At 41.5% G+C, this 23,736-nt stretch overlaps 1 protein-coding gene across 1 annotated transcript; it reads left to right on the top strand.

The window, feature by feature from the left end:
• Window positions 1-1,342: 1,342 nt before the first annotated feature.
• Window positions 1,343-23,736, top strand: LOC115783675 (solute carrier family 26 member 6-like). The gene is given in 20 exon segments (XM_030734613.1): window positions 1,343-1,568; window positions 3,332-3,522; window positions 4,678-4,868; window positions 4,956-5,095; window positions 5,773-5,883; window positions 6,092-6,231; window positions 6,380-6,544; window positions 9,760-9,912; window positions 10,669-10,751; window positions 11,394-11,541; window positions 13,873-13,986; window positions 14,154-14,231; window positions 14,486-14,581; window positions 14,685-14,791; window positions 15,040-15,109; window positions 17,113-17,202; window positions 18,605-18,766; window positions 19,810-19,864; window positions 20,317-20,441; window positions 23,605-23,736. Coding segments are annotated over 20 exon segments (2,475 nt in total). The 3' UTR covers window positions 23,635-23,736.

The following is a 23,736-nucleotide window of genomic DNA, read 5'->3' as shown; positions in this document are numbered from 1 at the left end:
TAGTTTCAGCAGTCTCCTACCAGGAATTTGCTGACAGTTGTGAGTCCTTATATTGATGCTTTGATTATTATTCCTGATTGTTATTCTCTCACTGATAAAGTAGCCGGAAACACACAAGGACTAAACAGTTTAGTCACAACTTTCTGGGCTGCGTGGACCCGACAAGTAGTCCCGTTTCTCAGAGGCGCAGGCCAGGTTACCTGGTAGGATCAGAGCGGTTTCTGTAGCCGTTGTGCGCTTCTCAGTTGGACGTTGATGTTGCTGGTTTTTCCTGACTGAGAAGTGTTCTGCACATTTTTCATCATCCACAACAAGACTTTCGATTCTATCTGTGCTCTTCTACTCAAAGAACCTCCATACGGGACTCTGCCGCTTTCTCGGCAGACCGCAGCCATTACTTTGCGGACCAGTGCGGTGAGCGCACGCACATGCGCACACACTCACACAGTTGTCCGATGGCGCTCCCAGCTTAAACTCGGAGAGCGGAAAAAATGATTTCATATCAATCCACAAGGCTTAAAAAAAAAAAAAAACAAGTAAATGAAAGTCAGTTTATCGATAATTTCAGTTAGTTTTAGTTAGTTTTGTAAACTCACAATTCAGTTTTAGTTAGTTGTCGTTTTTTCCTTTTAATTATAGTTTTTATTTATTTCAGTTAACGACAATGTTTTTTCAATTTCAGTTTTCGTTATTTCGTTCGTTTTCGTTAACTATAATAACCCTGGGTGTCAGTGATGAGCATGGGGAAAGATTTCATCGAGATATAAAAGTGATAGAAAACCGATATGAGGGAAACCAACTACTGTTGGTTTTCGCAAAGAGAGGCGGGTGTGCAGCGAAACAAGTGCCTCAAACATTTTCAAGCACGCTGACTTTGTTTCACTTTGAGCTAAATTGACAGAAATATTCTTTAATGCATCGCATTAAAACAGTTTTGGTGGGAATATATATGAATTACTGACCCTTAAATGATTTTCAGAACCAGCTCCACACTAGTTAATCAATCTGCCCTGAAGCAGTAAGTCAAAAATATTTCAGGTATATAATAATAATGTATAATATTTAAAATGTAATAATATATATATTTAAAAAATCACTTCTTGTTAGTCCAAAAGTTCCAATTAGAAAAAACTTTACTGACAAAACACAATCAAAAGACCCTCACTTTCTCTTACCATCTCCACCATTTTTGTTTACAGCCAAGCCAACCCTCTCCTCTCCGGCCCTCCAGCACCTCCACCAGCCCAGTCGCAGAAAGCGTGACCAGCGGCAGACGACATCTTCCTCCTCTGACTCTCACTCTCATCCAGGACCCTCTTCCATCCTCCTCTCTGACACCACCATGACTCCTTGGGGAGGCCTGGCTCTCTCTGAGTCCTCCTTTACTTCAATTCCCAAACGATTTACTCCACAACCCTCTCCGCCTCCATCCCCAGCCCCTCCTGTTCCTCGGCCAACAGCTGCCCCTCATCGTGGCAGGAGACGGGAAGAAGACAAAGAGAGCTCAAGCTCAAGTTTTAACTCTGAAATTCCATCTCCACCTCTGGCAGTCATGCAAAACAGCACAGGTACAGTTACAAAAAGGACAATCATTACTAAACAAAACTAAAAGAATATTATTCAAATTCTAATGAAGACCCAAAACAAAAAGCATCATGTTGAGTCCAGCCACACATATTGGGTCCCTTCAGGAACCCTTGGTAGTGCTTGATAGCTGATCTTAAAGTGATGCGGCCTGTAAAATTTAAAATAAACGAAAGTGAGATTTGTCACTGATTCTGTTCATAATTTTTATGGACAGAGTTTCTAGGCGTAGCCAGGTGGCGGAAGGCTTCTTCCTTGGTGGCCTCAGAGTCTCATCTCTGCTCTTTGCAGATGATGCGGCCCTGTTGGCTTCATCAGGGGGTGGCCTCCAGCTCGCAGTCGAACAGTTCGCAGCCAAGTGTGAAGCGGCCAGCATGAGAATAAGCACCTCTAAGTCTGAGGCCATGGTCCTCAGCCGGAAAAGGGTGGAGTGCCCTCTCCGGCTCAGGAACGAGTTCTTGCCCCAAGTGGAGGAGTTCAAGTATCTCGGGGTCTTGTTCATGAGTGATGGGAGAAGGGAACGGGAGATCGACAGATGGATCGGGGCTGCTTCTGCAGTGATGCGGACGCTGCACCGGTCTGTCGTGGTGAAGAGGGAGCTTAGTGTAAAAGCGAAGCTCTCAATTTACTGGTCGATCTACGTTCCTACCCTCACCTATGGTCACGAGCTTTGGGTAGTGACCGAAAGAATGAGATCGCGAATACAAGCAGCAGAAATGAGTTTCCTTCGAAGGGTAGCTGGCCTCTCACTTAGAGATAAGGTAAGGAGTGCGGCCATCCGGGAGGGGCTCAGAGTAGAGCCGCTGCTCCTCCACATCGAAAGGAGCCAGTTGAGGTGGCTCGGGCATCTGATTAGGATGCCTCCTGGCCGCCTCTTGGGTGAGGTGTTCCGGGCATGTCCCACCGGGAGGAGGCCCTGTGGTAGACCCAGGACACGCTGGAGAGATTATATCTCTCGGCTGGCCTGGGAACGCCTTGGGGTCCCTCCGGATGAGCTGGAGGAGGTGGCTGGGGAGAGGGAAGCCAGGGCTTCTCTGCTTAGGCTCCTGCCCCCGCGACCCGGCCCCGGATAAGCGGAAGAGAATGGATGGATGGTTGGATGGAGATTATACATACAGTATACTATAGTACAACTATACTTTACTATACCAGCAAAAAAATCACCTACCAAACTAATTTTATTTTTATTAATGCAAATAGATCTTTAAATAGTAACTACAAACCCAATGTCATCACATGTAAAGCATTAATACCTCCAGTTTCCTTATTATTAACTGTGATAACTTTAGCACTGTATTATTTGTATCATAAAAGACATTTTGACATGTTACAGTATACAAAGCACGTGTATAAATAGAGTGAATGCAGCTGAAATCCACGTATCTGCTTCAGTTTATGGGTCTTCTTCATGCTGGCTCAAAGATAGACAGTAAGGACACTCTGGAAGAAGAACCATCATAACTATTAGTGGCACAACTGCTTTTGTACTGTGACAGATCAAAATGTCTGATCTTACATAAGGCTTACTAACACACACACACACACACACACACACACACACACACACACACACACACACACACACACACACACACACACACACACACACACACACACACACACACAGACACACACACACACCTGAGAGAAGGTCTAATTTAACCTGTGCAGGCTGGTTGTTGAAGTTTAAGAATCTGGTTTTTAGTGACTGCTGCCCCTGCCCTAACTTAAACATCTTTCTGCGCAGGTGGAGCGGGTAAAGGGTTGCAGGCGAGGAGGAGGAGGGTGTTGCCTCAGCGTCGGGTTTCTCACCCGCCCCGTCTCCCACCGCTTCACCCCGTCACTAACCTCAGTTTCTCTCGGAGCTTCACTTTCTCCTTCTTCGAGCTGCCGCTGCACCAGTCTCCTCGCTGGCGTGCAGAGCGCGTCAGAAACCTCGTATTGCTTTTGAAGCAGATCCACTACTAAAGTCTCACAGCTGCATGTTCCTACTGATAGTTCAAGGGAGTCTGTCTTTCTTAAGTATATTATTTTACTGTATTAGCAAAATGTAACATTTTCAATTTATTGTCAAAGTAAGAGTGATGTAGCGAATGATTTTTTTTTTGTGTGTGTTTTTGTTTGTTCGATGTTTTGAACATTATAAAAATAGTTTCGATGGCTTTGATTTCCTTGGAACTACTTTTAATGACCTGAGGGTCTGAAGCCCTGTGGTCCTGTGTGCTGACAGACTCAGCAGTGATTAATTCACTCTCCTGTTATAGAAAAATGTTCATATCATTCATATTTCTTATTAGAATGAGGTTAAATGGCAATTAAAACAACTTTATTATCATCTCAGCTGCTCTTGTTTTATCAGCTTGCTCTGTTTTAATGGGTACTGTTTTATCCAGACACACCTCATAGTCTTTATTTCCTCCACATCAGGCCTTCATGAAATTGCTCACTCTCTCATTTGGATTAGCTGTTGAAAATGATGTAGTTTTCCAAAATGGATCAAATTCAGTTTGAATAAAACAGAGATTTATCTTTCTCATTTACTCTCTATCACCTTGTCCCCACCGGCCTCTCTCTCTCTCTGTCTCTCTCTCTCTCTCTCTGTCTCTCTCTCTCTCTCTCTCTGTCTCTCTCTCTCTCTCTCTCTGTCTCTCTCTCTCTCCCTCACACACACACACACACACACACACACATGATTCTGTGAGAGTTGAGCTGGAATAATAGAGACATTCAAAGGTACTGAATGAGTTGGTGAATGGGAGGAGAAAGGGGCTGTAAACGTGATGTAAAGTCCAGAGTACAAGGCTATTTTCCCCCTTCCCTGACTCACGTGTGAAATCTTGTGTAATATGTGTGTGTGTGTGTGTGTGTGTGTGTGAGAGTGACCCTAATACATGCCGACTCCCTATCACACACGTGATCCCTTAATAATGATGTGGCTTCTTGCTGCTGCAGATTAAGTAAGACTTTTTCTCTCATTGCTTTAATTTGTTTTGGTTTTCTGAACAGAAACTTATTTTCTCTTTTGTCACGTGACTTTATTCACAGGTTTTGAACACATAAAAAGTCAGTGAGTCACATTAAACAAACACACAGTGTACAAGCAAGAGCAAAGTGAAACTTTATGCTGTCAGTAATCTTTGACAGTGATTTCAGATGGACCCCGCTGAGCACTCCAGGCAGCCCGATCTCGCGGACGCCCTGGACGAAGCACGGCTGGATCTCCTCGGGCAGAGGGTCGAAAAGAAGTCTTTGTCCCTTTTGGAGAGGGTAAATGCACAATGTTGGTGAGTCAAAGGATAAGCTTAAACATTTTGGCCATGCTGCATTCGCTCCAACCATGCGATGTTTATCTTGTGTGTGTTTTCCTTCAGGTGCTCTGGTTCCAGGGTAAAAGGACTCCTGCTGAACTTTTTTCCTGTCCTGTCATGGCTCCCTCGTTACCACATCAGAGAGAATGCTCTCAGAGATCTGATGTCTGGAATCAGTGCTGGGATCATGCACCTACCACAGGGTGAGATAACAGATAAAAGTTACGTAAGAGTTACATTAAAAAAAAAAAAGTCTTGTTGCACCATTTCCAAGTCTCCATAAAGTTCAATTCAACATTGAGTCAAGTGGTTCCATTGGTCAACAGTTGTTCAGAAGTTGTCTGTGTCTGAGATACTATTTCATATGGATGTACTGAATCCAAATATAACAATTAATATGGCTAATTGGCTATGGCAGCCAACATTTTACACCAGTGTGCAGTGCATTGTTTAGATAGTTGAGATGTAATCAATAATTTAAAGCTTACATCTTCTTATCTGTTTGTGGTCACTTCATATGATTATATTCCACATTTCTTCATCATGTAGCAATTTTAAAAAAATCAGGAAAGAGTCTGCATACAGAAGACTTAATATGAAGCATTGAATATCAAGCACAGTGGGGTTCTTACACCCCACCCCACCCCTGTTTATTTAAAAACACCAATCGAGGAACTGCAAAGGTTCCAGTTTTAGAAGTCACAGGAATTTCTGCAGCAAATTGTGAAAGAAAATCCAGAATATTTTTAAATGCTTTAAAAACACATGTACACAATTTGATCAAAATTGAATGACTTGTTTAAGATGAATGGCTGTTTTAAAACGAGCACCTACAGTATGCACTGATTTATTCAAAACTGGTTTGCTTATTCTTTTCTAGGTATGGCCAACGCCATGTTGGCAGGAATTCCTCCAGTGTTTGGTCTGTACACTTCTCTTTATCCTCTCATCATCTACTTCATCTTCGGCACTTCCAGGCACCTCTCCATTGGTGACTCCTCCAGTCTTTCCATGGTTCACATTCACATTTTTCTGAAGCAAAGAAAATTGTTTAATCGTTTAAAAAGTATTCATATTATTAAATCAGTTTACTTGTGAAATTGAAGTCCAATTCAAAAATCCCAAATGCTCTGGGAGAGATAAAGTGATTCAGTTTCTGTGTGTGTGTGTGTGTGTGTACCTGTATTCATGTGTAACAGGTGTTTTTGCCGTCCTGTCCATGATGATTGGGACAGTGACAGCTAATGTGGAGTTGCTTAGCGACGGTGATGAAGCAGCTGTTGAAGCAGCCAAAGTAAACGCTGCAGTGCAAGTCACCTTCCTTTGTGGTCTCATACAGGTATGCACAAACACATGCATGCATTCAGAATCTACCAATTTGTTTATTTTTAAGTAATTAAGATTAGAGTGTCACTCAGTCTCCACAAATGCTCCAACCTAATGCCCAAACAAAAGAGCTTTGTGTTTTTTGTGTGTATGTGCCATAGCTCCTGCTGTACCTGCTGCGGGGAGGTGTTGTGTGTCACTGGATGTCAGATCGTGTAATCAGAGCCTACACCACAGCAATAGCTCTGCACATGATCATCCTGCAGTTGCCGCTAATGACAGGAATACCAGTACAGAAACATACTGGACTGCTGGCATCAGCGAGGGTCAGTTGAAACATCAGTTGTATCGCACACAGACTCGGCCACGCCAGCTGTAAGCTTAAAAACTGCTTGGATTGTGGCTATCTTTGTTTTCCCGTTCCTGGCACTACATGGTACAAATTAAACTCCTTCAAGAATGCACTTTGCTACCTTTAAAGTGACAGTATTGCATTTATAAAGTGTCTGGGTGTCTTGTCATCACTTTGCAGGCAGCTGATTTGCTCCAGATCCACCGAGCTGTAACCTCTGATGTGCACTAGAGCACATAAATCTGAAAATGTGAAAACTTTTATGTTTAAGGACGTTGATTTTCAGGAAAAACAACATACCGACAAGGAGGTGACCACAGGGTAACAGCAGATGTCCTGGGGATAGCAGAGGAATGATGCTCAGTACATGCAGGACTGTGAAACAGTATTTGCTTCCTTCCTGATTTCATGTTTGTCACACTTAAATATTTCAGATCATCAAACAAATTTTAAAATTAGGCAAAGATAACCACAGTAAATGCAAACAGCATTTAAAAAAAAAATATTATTCATTAATTATCATGGTTTATCATTTATTAAAGGAACAAAGCTATCCAAACCTACGTGGCCCTGTGTGAGAAAGGAATTGCTGCCTAAATCTAATAACTGGTTGTGTCACCCTTGGCAGCAAGAACTACAATCAAGCATTTGTGATAACTGGCAGTGAGTCAATGGAGGAATTCTGGCCCACTCTTCTCTGCAGAATTGCTTTCATTCGGCCACATTGGAGGGTTTCCCAGTATGAAAGCATCTCAGTCAGATTTAAGTCCAGACATTATCCTTCAGGATTTTCAGGTAGAGCAGAATTCATGATTCCATCAATAATAGCAAGTCGTCCTGAAGCGGCAAAGCAACCCCAGAGCGTCACACTGCCACCGCCATGTTTGACTGTTGGTGTGATGTTCTTTTTATGAAATGCTGTGTTAGTTTTACACCAGATGTAAAGGAATCAAACCTTCCAAAATGCTCAACTTGTCTCGTCAGTCCACAGAATATTTCCCCAAAAGTCTTGGAGATCATTGAGATGCTTTTGGCAAACAGGAGACGAGCCTTTGTGTTCATTTTGGTCAGTAGTGGTTTTCTCCTGCTCTTCCATGGATGCAGTTTTTGCCCAGTGTCTTTCTTATGTATGAACTCTGACCTTAACTGAGACAAGTGAGGCCTGCACTTCTTTAGATGTTGTTCTGGGTTCTTTTGTGACCTGGCCACTCTTGGGAAGGTTCACCACTGTTTCTTTAGACTGTGGTATTATGTGTTACTTTTTTAGGTCTTTCACTTCGTCAAGTTCTATTCAAGTAATTTCTTGATTCAAAGGGTCTGGCAGTAATCAGGCCTCAGCGTGGTCAGTGAAACTGAGCTAAGCTTTTCAAAAAAATGTGGTTAATAACAGTTTATTTATGATTTCACAGGGCATGTAGGTTTGAGTAGCTTTTTTCCCTTAATAAGTGAAATCATTATAAACTAAATTTTCTTGGGTTATCTTTGTCTAAAAATAAAATCTGTTTGATGAAAAAAAAAATCTAATCAACTGAGAAATCAGAAAGGGGGCAAATACTTTTTCTCTGCACTGTACTTTTTTTTTTTTTTTAAAGATGTTTTAAGATACAGTAGTTGAGATTTAAATATATTTTGAAAACTAAATAAATACATTTGATCAGGAAGACCTGCTAAATTGTGAAGAGTGTCAAAGGATGCATGTAAATACGGTCTTCTTATCAAGAATCAAGAAGAATTTTATTGTCATTATACATCAAGACATACATGAGAGACAAGCATGAGAGAGTTTTTATTTATTCATTGTTTAAAGTTTTTTATTTAAAAGAAGTAAATTGTCTTTCTTATTTCTTCTTAATCAAAGCTATATAAATAACAGCCTTTTAACAACGAGTCCATAGACTAATACATACATAGACCATACACAAAATATGGATGTAGCCACTGTGATGTCAGCTAGTGTTTTCTGGACTCCACATTTTGAAGCTTCCATCATTTTGGATTTTTGTAGCCACACGTGACTGTATTTAGATAAGAGTGGAGTCCTAAGCTTTCTGCTAACTTGATTACAGACACAGATATGTACCTACTAATTAGTGTTTAAGTAACAGGCCTAAAATGTAGCATTTTTACTCAAATACACTGAAGAAAACTTCTTGGACAGACTGCACCACACAGGAAGCCTTATTATTGTCAGATGGTTCCATTAAAAATGCTGCAAAAGGAAACTCCAAAACAGTTAAAAGGTCCAGTTGGGTTAGTTGAATTACCAGAAGTAAGACCTAGTGGGCACAGATATCTGTGTCAGCACTAAGCCCTAACTTTAAGCCTAACTAATGCCAAACCACTAAGTTATAAAATAATTCAGTCTCCTTACAAGTGCTATGAAGGAGGAAGTTAGCTAGACAAAACCTGCTTTATAGCACCATTAAGTTGGGTATTTCATCATAGTATTATATTCTTTAGGAGCCGCCTCAGAGGAAATGCAGTTTATTGAATTTCTCTTTTTTCAGCCCCCAACATTCCCGTTTGGATATTACACCACTTCCTAAAATTTGCAAGTGCAATTGTCAAATTTGATGCAACATAAAAGAAGTGCAACTAATGCTATTTCCATTTTCAGAGCAGTAGAAGGCGGCCACTTCAATGAACGTGGTTCACATGGTGGGCTTCAAAAAAGTTGTTTGTTGCAGGTTCCACTTTCACAGTGGAACGGCTTCTTCGGATTCTTGAAAAATAACAGGATAACTGTGTGTGTGCGCGCGCGTGTGTGTGTGTGTGTGTGTGTGCGTGTGTGTGTGTGTGTGTGTGTGCGTATGTTTATAATACCTTGTGGGGACAATTTTCCTGACATATACTACGTTGTGGGGACCAATTGCTCCTTGTGGGGACTGGAACCTTGTCCCCACAAGGGGAAACCCTGTTTTTGGGTCAGGGGTCAGAGTTAGGGCTAAGGTATGAATTGAGTTTTGGTTAGGGTTAGGGTTAGGTATGTGATGGTTAGGGTTAAGAAAAGGGTAAAGGTAAGGTTTAGGCTGTAGAAATGAATGGAAGTCAATGGAAATTCCCCACAAAGATAGCAAAACACACTTGTGTGTGTGTGTGTGTGTGTGTGTGTGTGTGTGTGTGTGTGTGTGTGTGTGTGTGTGTGTGTGTGTGTGTGTGTGTGTGTGTGTGTGTGTGTGTGTCTTCCAGACTTTAATGGAGCTTCTCTATGGAGTGAGCACTGCTGTAACTGGAACTCTGTTAGTCTCCTTGGTTTCATTGGTGATACTCATTGGAGGCAAACTGCTGAATGAGCACTTTAAGAACAAGCTGCCTGTCACCATACCTTGGGAACTTATACTGGTAAAACACAGACACACACACACGCACACACAGAGTCACACACACACAAACACATACAGAGTAGACTCATGTCCATAAGATGCACCCAGATGGACAGATGCCACGGTGATGAACTGACAAATGACTCATAATTATATAATAATCTGTTTTTATCTCCAAAACCACGAATCTCCACATACAGCAAATATCTGCACCTGGCCACTGGTTAATCATCATTCTCTTGTCTGATGTGTTGATGAGAACTGAATTTGTGTTTTTTGCTTTTTTTTGCTTCTCGGTTCTTCGAGTCATTTAAGGATTTCAATTTAATGTTACTGTAACATTTTTTTAATGTAATTACAATTGTATAGTTGCATGCACATTTATACATCTTTAATAACAAAAAAGAGAGCGCGAGAGGGGACGAGGCAGAGTAAACAGTGCTGAGGCAGAAAACTTACTGCATGCAAACTAATTGTGGACATTTGATCGGGTTTCTTTGAAACGTTTCTTTACAGTTGAATTTATGATGTGCTGAGTTAGGTAAAATTGGAGGTTGTGTCATATATTATGGAGGAACGGCTTTAAGACGCTTCAGCTGACTTGAATCTGAAGGGCTAGTTTATCAGTCTCTGATCGTATGCCTGAGTTTGTGTCACTGTTTGTATGAACTGCCTGATTAATCTGATATTAAGATGCAGATTACTGTATATTGTTCTTCTTTTCCAAAGTGAACATTCAGTGAAGAAAATGTCACTTCCACTGTTTCTCTCATAGATTGTTCTCAGCACCCTCCTGTCAGTGCAGATGGATCTGGCTGGACAGCACAGAGTCCAGGTGGTGGGACACATACCCAGTGGGTCAGTAGAACTGGGTTATTGTCTGTTTGCCTTAGTCATTTAGTTTGGTTTAAAAAAAAAAAAAAAAATCAAATAGTCACGATTGTCAGTTATTGTCAAGCTGGTGACTCTAAATCCAAATATTTTTATTGTAACCATTTTAAGTCCAGTGTGTCAAATGTAACGGTCCCTCCAACACAGAAGCAACAGAATAGCCTAAAAAATTACTTTAGCAAAATTACGGTGAATGAATCGTTTTCATTTGACTCCACAAAAATTTTATTCTGTTCTTAACACAAAGTGAACCAAGTGAAATTCATATAAGAAAGACACATTATACTACACATTATACAGTTTGCGCTATTAGCTTTAATTATTGTTCACTGAAATTAAAGTATTGATATTATGCAAAGAAAATGAGATCTTATTAGCAATTAAAGATAATGTCTACAATGTAGTATATGCCAATATATACCAAATGTGCCAGTTAGCTTCATCACATTGGCCCCAATAGCTTTAAGAAAATACTGTGTTATGATGAATAATTCACAAGGTTGTCATAATTCTTTATATTGCTGTATATTTAATTTCTTTCCTTGTAATAATATCTGAGTCAATGAACCTTTCCTCTCATTCTTTCCTCCTCCACCTCCTCCTCTGCAGCCTGTCTCCCCCAGCCCTTCCCTCGCTGTCTCAGTCCAGAGAGCTTTTCATTCCAGCTCTGTTCTTAGCTTTGATTGGCTTCAGTTTCCTCTCAGCCATGGGCTCAATGTTTGCCAACAGACATGGCTACTGTGTGGACCCCAGTCAGGTACATTCACCCCAATAACACTTTAGCTGAGATCAGCACAGTCTGTTTTTGTTTGTTTTAGCAATTGAAACAAATCATATATATATATATATATATATATATAAAAAAATTTTTAGCCATTTGCTAAAATCAGAACAGCTCATTTTATTTCTCATTAATGTACACTCAGCACCTCATCTTGACAGAAAAAAAAACAGAAATGTAGAATTTTTTGCAAATTTATTAAAAAAGAAAAACTGAAATATCACATGGTCATAAGTATTCAGACCCTTTGCTCAGCACCCTTTTGAGCTCGTACAGCCACGAGTCTTCTTGGGAATGATACAACACGTTTTTCACTCCTGGATTTGGGGATCCTCTGCCATTCTTCCTTGCAGATCCTCTCCAGTTCCGTCAGGTTGGATGGTGAATGTTGGTGGACAGCCATTTTCAGGTCTCTCCAGAGATGATCAATTGGGTTTAGGTCAGGGCTCTAGCTGGGCCAGTCAAGAATGGTCACAGAGTTGTTCTGAAGCCACTCCTTTGTTATTTTAGCCGTGTGCTTAGGGTCATTGTCTTGTTGGAAGGTGAACCTTCAGCTCAGTCTGAGGTCCTGAGCACTCTGGAAGAGGTTTTCTTCCAGGATATCTCTGTACTTGGCCGTATTCATCTTTCCTTCGATTGCAACCAGTCATCCTGTCCCTGCAGCTGAAAAACACCCCCACAGCATGATGCTGCCACCACCATGTTTCACTGTTGGGATTGTATTAGGCAGGTGATGAGCAGTGCCTGGTTTTCTCCACACATACCGCTTAGAATTAACACCAAAAAGTTCAGTCTTCGTCTCATCAGACCAGAGAATCTTATTTCTCATAGTCTGGGAGTCCTTCATGTGTGCAGGCTTTCATATATCTTGCACTGAGGAGAGGTTTCCATCCGGCCACTCTGCCATAAAGCCCCGACTGGTGGAGGGCTGCAGTGATAGTTGACTTTGTGGAACTTTCTCCCATATCCCTACTGCATCTCTGGAGCTCAGGCAAAGTGATCTTTGGGTTCTTCTTTACCTCTCTCACCAAGGCTCTTCTCCCACAATTGCTCAGTTTGGCTGGACAGCCAGGTCTAGGAAGAGTTCTGGTCGTCCCAAACTTCTTCCATGTAAGTATTATGGAGGCCACTGTGCTCTCAGGAACCTTGAGTGCTGCGGAAATTCTTTTGTAACCTTGGTCAGATCTGTGCCTTGCCACAATTCTGTCTCTGAGCTCTTTGGGCAGTTCCTTCAACCTCATGATTCTCATTTGCTCTGACATGCAGTGTGAGCTGTGAGGTCTTATATAGACAGGTGTGTGCCTTTGCTAATCAAGTCCAATCAGTTTAATTAAACACAGCTTCACTCCAATGAAGGAGTAGAACCATCTCAAGGAGGATCAGAAGAAATGGACAGCATGTGAGTTAAATATGAGTGTCACAGCAAAGGGTCTGAATACGTATGACCGTGTGATATTTCAGTTTTTCCTTTTTTAATAACTTTGCAAAATTTTCTACATTTCTGTTTTTTTTCTGTCAAGATGGGGTGCTGAGTGTACATCAATGAGAAAAAAAAATGAACTTTTTTGATTTTAGCAAATGGCTGCAATGAAACAAAGAGTGAAAAATTTAAAGGGGTCTGAATACTTTCCATACCCATTGTGTGTGTCCGTGTCTATATATATATATATACAGTATATATATATATATATATATATATATATATATATATATATATATATATATATATATATATATATATATATATATATATAATGCAGACTTAGAGTTGCCATGATTTGGACATTGTGCAGAGAAACTGAGAGAAGTGAGTGCAGTGTCTTCTAAACAAAAGACTGCTACAGTGCAAGGCAATTCAAGCTGTTTTAATGAAATTGCAGTTCCAGTACCTTCTGAAGATTAAAGGTGTCCCTAAATTTCTGCAAATGAAGGCACCGTTGTTTAACCTCAGTGATGAGATGAGCTTTGAACTGATTCAAAGCTACATTGTTTGAAGTTTGTCTGACTTTCCTGACGAAAGGTTCTTTGATCCAGTTACTGCAGTTACGTCTTCTACGGCTCATTGTTGAATCTGCTGTAACGAGTCAGCCAGTCAGTTTTCTGCCTGTGTATCCAAGTGAAGGACAAACATGCAGAACAAGGTCTTGTTGGATCATGTACTGCACATGCAGAACATGTGCCAAGCAAATAAAAATAATCAATATGAAGTAGCTATTTTAATAATTTAAAGAGATTCATTATTTTGGTAACATATCCAAATATAACAGCGTCATTATACATGACTACAGACATTTGTCCTCGCTGCAGGAGCTGCTGGCCCTGGGTCTGTGTAACACCGTTGGAGGGATATTTCAGTGCTTTGCTGTCAGCGGCTCCATTACTCGCAGCATGGTCCAGGAAACCATCGGCGTCAAAACACAGGTACTGTTGTCTGCTCCAGAAGTCCAGCTGCCTTCATTAGACTTAATCAGGCTAAACTAACACCTGTAAAACTTTTTGAATCAAGTAATATCCTGCAAGTCATTTTATTCTTTGTTTGTGGTGTTCTTTTATTGATTACCCTGTTGTGTTTTAACCACACATCTTAGATGGCTGGTCTGGTGTCAGCTCTGTTCATTCTGACAGTCTTATTGGAGATTGGTTATCTATTTGAGTCGTTGCCAAAGGTAAAGTAAATGCAGCATGAGAAATATTACTAATCTTTATTATACAAGTTATGAAACAAGAGTTTAAATAGCCAGACCCACCCATTACAGTTTTATTACCTATGGAAAAGGTGTGATTGTGGTACTGATGTTTTTGTAATGGAAACAAATACACCAAAAGTTTGTGTTTGCCGTTCTGCAGTTCATGGAAACTATTGTCAGGGTGATTCACTTGTCTAAGTCAGCGTTTGGTAATGGCCTGCTGTGTGTACCAGGCAGTGTTGGCAGCGGTTATTGTGGTGAACCTTCAGGGCATACTGGCTCAGTTCAAAGATGTGCGTCTGCTCTGGAAGTGTGACAGATTAGACCTGGTGGGCTTGACACACACAGGCATCATTATTCATGGCATAGAACCAGCTACAAACTCTCCTCTGATCCAGGACTCTTCCCTCTCTTCTCCCTCTGTCCCTTTAGCTCGTGTGGGTAGTGTCACTGACGTCCCCCCTCATTTTTAACCTGGATCTGGGTCTGATTGTGGCTGTCGTCTTCTCTCTGGTCACACTTCTCTACAGGATGCAACAGTCAGTAAATGTGACTTTATAGACCATACGTGGAGCATTTTACACCAAAAAAAAATATTATTACTTTATTCAGCATCCCTTCCCAGCATTTAATCTTACATTTTTTAGGGTCTCACCACGTCATTATTTTTATATGGTTTAAAAATGGTTTGTGTTTCCCTTCCTCATCAGAACCCAAGAGAACTTGTGCACTCATCTGTATTCCCCTCTGTCTCACTCATTCTTTTCATCTTGTCCTCATCTTCCAGCTCCTCCACTGTTGTTCTGGGTCACATTCCTGGTACAGACTGTTACAGAGATGTGGGACTCTACCTTGAGGTAAACTCAATCTGTCTCACAGCTTACAAAAAACAAAGGAATTGCTCAAAAAAAAAAAAAAAATCATCCCTAAAACATAATCCCATAAAATTCTGTGCCGGCCATGTGTGGTCCCTGTTCTGCCTGTGCTTGTTGTTACTTTAGCTTTGAAATCCTTCATGGACTACTATAAACTTTCAGAAGATGAGTGTCATTGATCTAAAGATGAAAACCCTTTTTTCACAGCATAAATGAGGTTTCACTAAGCAGCAGCAGTTTCTTGTATCCATATCCAACCATCATCTTTATTACATTCATATCCTCTGAATTTAAACTCTCTTCTGACTTTCTGCTCCTCCAGCATCTCTCTGCTTTTTCAGCCTATTTCCACGATCAGGTTCAGTTTTACAAATTGATTATGTTTGCTTCTTACAGTAACTAATTCTTGGGGTCCCCAGAGACCCCAGTCAGTAGTCCATGTATGTAAAATATGTTAGTATGAGGGTTAATACTTCAATCATTCATAATTGGGTTATTAACACCAGACACCCATCTCCCCTATGTTAGTCTTATCTGTCCTACTCTTGGATGGTTGTTCTGAACGAATTCCATTGTATGTATGATGATTAATTTCGTTGTATGTATAATGACAATAAAGTTCTATTCTATTCTATTCTATTAATATGCCAAGAGCAACAAGGATTGAGGCTTTATTGATTGGCAGAGACGAATCACACTGACATTACATCACTCCCGATGACCACTGCAGTCCATGAACTATTGTATGTAAATTGCTATCAGTGTGAAAACCAGCCAGTTATGAATTCTCCGCAGCTTGTTTTGTTTCTGCACATCTGTCTTTATGACAGCGACTGCTGTGCAGATGCACATAAACACAGCGACATCAATGTCAGTGTGGCATAATGGGAAAGCCTATAAAAATATACATTTATATTTAAAAGGGAATATTTCAGTAGCAGTGTATGCATGCATCAAGGCTACTTTGTCTTTGTCAAGCCAAATTTCCATTGAGTCTGTTTACATAATGAATTATTAAGCCCCACCATATAAACCGACACCCAATAACAAACAAAATTCTCCAGTTCAGGTCAGATTTTATTAACTTAATAAACCACTTTAACGGTGAAACTGTCAGGGAGCCAAAACATGCTAAAAATATATCCCAGGCTGAAACCTACCATCTGTCACACATCAAAATACCAAACTGCCACCAAAGGCAATCTGTCTGGGCTCAGAGCATCAGTGACTTCCTCTCAACTTCTCACTCTCTGTTCCCTCCACTTGATTCTCTCCTCAATCTGTTACACTGGTGGCTGCTGCACATCTCCCCTCTGTGCATTTTCTCCAGCTATCATCTCAGATATCGTGATAGTGTATATAATGGATTTCCCTGTAGAAGACTCTCCATGAATCTTTTTTTAAAATTTTATTATCACTGATCTCAACAGATTAGTTAACCACAAAGACCCCCGTGTCTCTGAAGTACAAATTCAAACTGTCATTTTCTTACTCTTTAACTTATGAGCAACATCTTCAGCACACAATACCATTTATTTTTTTGTGGGCATGGACTTAAATAATTTGTCCCTAAAGTGAAGAAGAATTTTTATCTTTTATGCTGCTAGATAGAAGTTTTTATAATAATAAACGTTATGTTTGTCCATACATCTGCTAAATGAGTTTTTTTCAAATGCAAAAAAAAAAAAGAGAGCAAAGTGCAAAGCAGAGAGCATTTAATTTAGGATTCATTTAGGATCTCCTCCAGAATTTGTAGAGTCATTATGTAATGAAGAGAGGTGGCATGTCTTACTCATCTAATCTTTATCATTAGCTGCGAGCACCAGGCAGCACACACCTGTTTATCCAGTGTCTGTTACTGTGAGCGCACCAGACCTCTGCTGCGAATATTGACCACCGAGGTGTCACTATTGTAACCTGCTACACTGTGGATGCTGTCTGGTGTTAATTGCATTTGTTATGTATATCTCTGTTATTCTTAACAGGCAAAGCAAGTTCCAGGTGTGACTATACTCTCATGTTCCAGCCCGATTTACTTTGCCAACTCTGAAGTGGTGTTCACAAAGATCAGACAGGTGCCAACACACGCACACACAACACACACTGACTGACATGAATTTCCTAGAGCCATATTCTGATATGTAACTACTCTAATCTTGAATCTTAAACCTAATCATATCCAAATATTAAGTCTTCATGCTATAATTGAGATTACATTATGAAGACTTGTTTTCCCCACAGAGTAACTCCATAAACACTGTTTATAGAAACAGAGAGTTTGCCACATCAGTAAAAACAAAAACAAACAAACAAAATATGTATTTGGACTTAGAGGTGGGCTCCTTTAATGAGGAGAATGAATGACTCATTATAAACAGTTATTTTCTCTGCCTGTAAGTCGGTCGGTAAGCAGACATATACTTTGGTGCACCTGCTCAACTCCTCATTAATACAAGCTTCTGTCACAACTCTGTGGATTTAGGCATGTAGAGATGGTCGAGACCACCTGCTGAAGTTCAAACTGAGAACAAATCAGAATGGGGAAGAAAGATGATTTAAGTGACTTTGAAGGTAGTGTGTTTGCTGGTGACAGGCTGGTCTGAGTATTTCACAGACTGCTGATCTGCTGGGATTTTCCCACACAACCCTCTCTAGGGTTTACAGAGAATGCTCTTATAAATAAATAAAATTTCCACTGAGCTGCAGTTCTCTGGGCACAAAAGCCTCATTGATGCCAGAGGTCAGAGAGGAATGACTAGACTGCTGCATGCTGATAGGAAGGCAACAATAACTCAAACACTCATCACAACTAAGGTATGCAGAAGATCACGTCACACACACACACTGAGCAAACGTCAAACCTTGAAGCAGATGAGCTATAACAGCAGAAGACCACACTGGGTGCCACTCCTGTCAGCTAAGAACAGGAAACAGAGGCAGAAACCAAAACTGGACCCTAGAAGACTGGAAAAATGTCACCTGTTCTGAGAAGTCTTGATTTCTGCTGCAACATTCAAATGGTGGATCAGAATTTGATGTTAACAATATGGAAGCATGGATCCATCTTCCCTTACATCAACAGTTCACTGTACTCAAATGGTCTCCATGGTCACCAGACCTCAGTCCAATACAGCACCTCTTGGATGTGGTGGAATGAGAGATTCTTATCGTGGATGTGCCGCCGACAAATCTGCAGCAGCTGCGCGACGCTATCATGTCATTGCAGAGCAAAATCTTTGAGGAACATTTCCAGCACCTAAATCTGTGCCATGCAGGCAGTTCTGAAGGCAAGGGGGTGTAGTTCTAAGTTTCGTCTCCAGCCCATTTGCCATGCATTATGCAAGATGTGTGCGTGCGTGCGCACACTTTGATCCCTCTGGTTAAAATAAAAAAACTCAGATGTGTATTTGAAGCACTGAAAAGTAAATTTCCACTTGTAATGTTTCCTCTTCACTTCCTTCCTCTCACCACTTGTAGACAGTGAATCGTGGTCAGAAGGAGAATTCAGCTGGAGTCCACACCACTGCTTCTTCAGGTTCTTCCCCCTCAACCCAGACACAGACACACACTTATTGCTTGGTTCTGGATCTGAGCTCAGTCGCCTTCATGGACTCTGTGGCCATGACGGCACTTTGCAAGGTGGATGCAGCACATATATTTCTATTTAGTTTCATATTGAGTAAATCAGGTTACTCCAAAGCATGCACGAAATCATTAATTTGTTAAAAGGTGATTTGATAATTTGATGAAGATGATTCTGCACATATCTTCTGAAGCACTGTCATTGTGGGCAGTGCAGGTTTTTATTTGTGTTTTTGAAATGGACTTTGAGTTTCTGAAGGTCGTCCTCTTTTCTTTTTGTTTTCTAACAAAACTTTTGTTACCTCTTTTTACATAGATACCAAGGCGCAATATTAACGTGCTAATCTAAATTGATATACAAAATAATGGCAAGGTGAGGAAAACCCACAACACAGTAACTCAAATATAAGGACGTGCTCAGGGACAAATAAATGTGGTGATACTTGCTCTCTACAATAATGAGTAGCGAGCGGGAGAAAAAGGTTTTGCCAGAATGATCTTTCTAATTTCCTGAAATCTGTTTAAAACAAAATATGATTTTTTTTTTATGGCTGGTAAATTCAGGACATTACCTTTTTTCATCCATGAAATCAGCAGCAGTGTGAAACAGAGAAAATTAAGTCATTTAGAGAAATTATCCTGGCATAAACTGTTTTTTTTTTTTTCTTCTTTTTTCAGTTGTATTACATCAGTGTTGTGGCAGAGAAAATACATTTGTTCAGATTTAGAAAATGTATGACTAAAAAAAATTTCCACTAATCTCTCAAGACTTCTGTACATTCAGCCTGACTTCATTTTGCTGATGCAGAATATGTGCAATAAATGATTATGTAAGAGATGACCAGTGCACTAATTGCTTGTGAGATAACAAAACACATGACAAAGAACATTGTGAGTGCACGTTGACTCACGGCTTCCTCTTTCATCTTCTTGATAAGAGGAGGAGGAAATGTATTCATCACACTGTGTAAACACATGCTTGAATATGATGTTCGTGATGTTCATATGATCGTGTGTGTGTGTGTGTGTGTGTGTGTGTGTGTGTGTGTGTGTGTGTGTGCGCGTGCGTGTGCGTGTGTGTGCGTGTGTGTGTTCACCAGGTTGTAGAGGTTTTGGACATCCAGGGTGTCAGTGTTTTTCTGGCAGCTTGCCCAGGTCAGCCTCATGTTTCATGTGCTCTTACTGAATCTCCCGCAGAGTGACTCTTCTTCTATTTCTCTCTCTCTCTCTCACACACACACATAAGCACACACATAAGCACACACACACACACACACACACACACACACACACACACACCCTTTGTTTCTCTTGGGTTTGGCTTTTACTGTTTCCACAGGTCAGTTTCCCACCACCCCTCCCATACTGTAGCTTTGTTTGAAGCTTTTTTTTTTTTTCTTTTCTTTTTGAACTTTATGCTGGTGCTACAAATTTTTTTCAAGTAGTAGAATTTCTCTGTACATCAGTGCCTCACAGAAGCACAGGCAGCAAATTGAATTTTTTTTTTTTCAATGAGCATAGATGTGTAGAAGCATTTACTCACATCAGTAAATACTTCAAATTGCAGTGCAAAATCTGTATTCCTAATTCTCTCTGTGTGTTTACAGAGAAAGTTTTATCCCAGCTCCAGACTCAGGGTTGTATACCCGACAGCCTGCCCCGCTCTTGTGTCTTTCCTTCGGTCCATCACGCTGTCCAGCACTGCCTCGCCATCCTGCCCAGGTCTCTGGAGGTACGTACTGTGTTGCAAGTACATTGCAGATACAACAAAAATATGTTTGCTTTTTTTTGTTCTACCCATCGCACTCACTCCACTCCACACCTACAGAGGCAACAGAGCTCCTTTTCCCTCAGATTTATTCAACCCTGCTGACAAAGAACGCTTCAGGAAATCATTCCTACTGTTCTCTGTAAAACTCTATAGCAACTCTTCTTTTTTGTGACAGCTGAATACACCTATCAGGATATGAGATTCCACAGACATCTCTGCATCAAACTTTCTTACTGCGGTTTCTCAGATTTATAGACAACTGGTTATTTATTAAGGCCAATTGCACTATTAGCTAGAATTCTCATTTGCACAATCTCAGTCTTATTCTTTTCTGTAATTTTATTTTTTATTATCTTCTTTTATCACTGTTCTATATACAAATTAGTACTATCAATCCATCCATCCATTCATCCATCCATCCATCCTCAATCCATCCATCCATCCATCCATCCACCCATTTTCTGATCCGGGGTCGCGTCATGGGGGCAGCAGCCTAAGGAGAGAAGCCCAGGCCTTCCTCTCGCCAGCCACCTCCACCAGCTCATCCGGGGGGACCCCAAGCCCTTCCCAGGCAAGCCAAGATATGATCTCTCCAGCGTGTCCTGGGTCTGCCCCAGGGCCTCCTCTAGGTAGGACCTCCCCGGAACACCTCACCCAAGAGGCGCCCAGGAAGCATACTAGTCAGATGCCCAAACTGGCTCCTTTCAATGTGGAGAAGCAGCGGCTCTACTTTGAGCCTCTCCTGAATGGCTTCACTCCTCACCTAATCTCTAAGGGAGAGGCCAGCCAGCCTCCGGAGGAAGCTCATTTCTGCCGCTTGTATTCGCAATCTCGTTCTTTTGGTCACTACCCAAAGCTCGTGAGGGTAGGGACATTGATTGGCCAGTAAGTCGACAGCTTCGCTTTAACACTCAGCTCCCTCTTTACCATGACAGACTGGTGCAGCGTCCGCATCGCTGCAGATGCAGCTTCACCACAGCTGTAAAAAGTTCCACTGTGAGCTGGAGGACACCACCTGATGAAGCTAACCGGACCGCAACATCCGCAAAAAGCAGAGATGAGACTCTGAGGCCACCAAGGCGGAAACCTTGCACCACTTGGTTATCCCTGGAAATTCTGTCCGTAAAAATTATGAACAGAATCATTGACAAAGGGCAGCCCTGGCAGAGTCCACAGGAAATGTGTCCAACTTATTGCCAGCAATACGAGCCAAGCTCACTGCAGTTGTACAGGGACTGAATGGCCTGCAACAATGGGCCAGACACCCCATACTCCTGCAGTGCCCCCTACAAAATACCCCGAGGGATGTGGTTGAATGCCTTCTCCAAGTCCACAAAACACATGTAGTCTGGATGGGCAATCTCCCACGCACACTCAAATATCCTCGAGAGAATAAAGAGCTAGTCCAGCGTTCCACAACCAGGATGAAAACCGCATTGTTCCTCTCGAATCCGAGGTTCTAATGGACGGACCCTCCTTTCCAGCACCCTGGCATTGACCTTACCGGGGAGGCTGAGGAGTGTGATGCCCTTATAGTTGGAGCACATCCTCTGGTCTCCTTTCTTAAAGATGGGGACCACCACCCCGGTCTGCCAATCCAGTGGCACCACTCAAGATCTCCACGCGATGTTGCAGAAGAGTGTCAACCAAGACAGCCCTACAACATCCAGAGCCTTCAGGAACTCAGGGCGAATCTCGTCCACCCCAAGGGCCCTGCCACCAAGGAGTTGTTTAACCACCTCACGCCCAGTGATGGGCAAAGTCGTTCCCCCTCATCCCCAGACTTTGCCTCTGCTACAGAAGGCATGTCAGTGTGATTAAGGAGGTCCTCAAAGTATTCCTTCCACCACCTGACTATAGCCTCAGTTGAAGTCAGCAGCGCCCCACCTGCACTGTGTGAGTAGAGCACTGCTTTCCCCTCCTGAGTTGCCTAACAGTTTGCCAGAATCGCTTTGAGACCATCCGAAAGTCTTTTTCAATGCCCTCCCCAAACTCCTCCCACACCCAAGTTTTTGCTTCAGCCACTGCCTAAACCACATTGCACTTGCCCTGCCAGTACCCGTCAGTTGCCTCCGGAGTCCCACAGGCTAACCAAGCCCGATAGGACCCGTACTTGATGGCTCCCTTCACCTCCAGTTACCATCGTCTGCTTCAGGGATTACCACCATGACAGGCACCAACCACCTTCCAGCCACAGCTCTGAGAAGCAGCCTCAACAATGGAGATGTGAAACATGGTCCATTCGGACTCAATGTCCTCAGCCTCCCTCATAATGCTGTTGAAGTTCCACCGGAGGTGGGAGTTGAAGATCATGCGGGCTGAGGCTCCCAGTGCACCCTCACAATACGTTTAGGTGCGCCTAAGCGCTATCTATATTTTATATATATATATAGGAAAAAAGATTTATTTGTATCATTTTTAAAATAACCATTAATCTTAGGATGAAGGATCTTTTGAATCAGGACAAGATGTTTAAAAATATCTGGTTTGTTGAGCAGTAGTTTTTCTATGTTTCTGTAGGCACATTAAACATGTAACTGTTTACAGCTTCTCTGTACTGTACTACTGCATCTGTGAAACTGCCTGACTCACTTTAGAGGGTAGTCAACAAAGGCTGAAAAATACTAAGTGTGAAAATGAAAAAGAAAAACAATCTGGGGGGGTCTGTTAGTAAGAAGTGAACTTACTAGACTAGTCTGCAACCGTATCACTGCTTGAGGTTAGAGTAGTAGCTAGGGTAATGAAGCTGTATTACCTGTGATTTGCATTTTCAGTTGCATTTTGGGTAATGTATGACGGTGTCAGGTTTTGACTGGAGAAAAAGAAGGAGACCGTTTATAAAAGATGATTTCTGTGTCTAAAAATTCCACTTTGTTCATTCAATCGTTACTGTATTAGCTGCAATCACAGCTCTTGTAAAAACACTGTTTGTTTTGTTCTATTGTGGGATTTTGTGTTTTGGTCTATCCTAAGGATACACATTTCAACTGTAAATCAGATAACCTGATATTTTGCTGCACTGATTTTTTTTTTCTCTTTAAATTGTTCATCTAACCTGGAATCTCCTAATGTGTTCTCTTGAAATGTTCTGATATTTTGCTTTTTATTTTTAATTTCTTCTCAGGGAATCAACTTGGATGCGAGCGTTTGTTAAAAGGACATGCAGGATTATTATCCTGCAAATTGCAGGGCGTAATCCTGTATAAAGCAACTCCAAACAAACCCCCAATGTGGATGGAACAATCCCAGCCTCAGT

Source organism: Archocentrus centrarchus, chromosome 7 (genome assembly GCF_007364275.1).
Source record: "Archocentrus centrarchus isolate MPI-CPG fArcCen1 chromosome 7, fArcCen1, whole genome shotgun sequence".
In the NCBI taxonomy this organism is placed as follows: Eukaryota; Metazoa; Chordata; class Actinopteri; order Cichliformes; family Cichlidae; genus Archocentrus; species Archocentrus centrarchus.
This window is presented reverse-complemented; position numbering and strand designations above follow the sequence as displayed.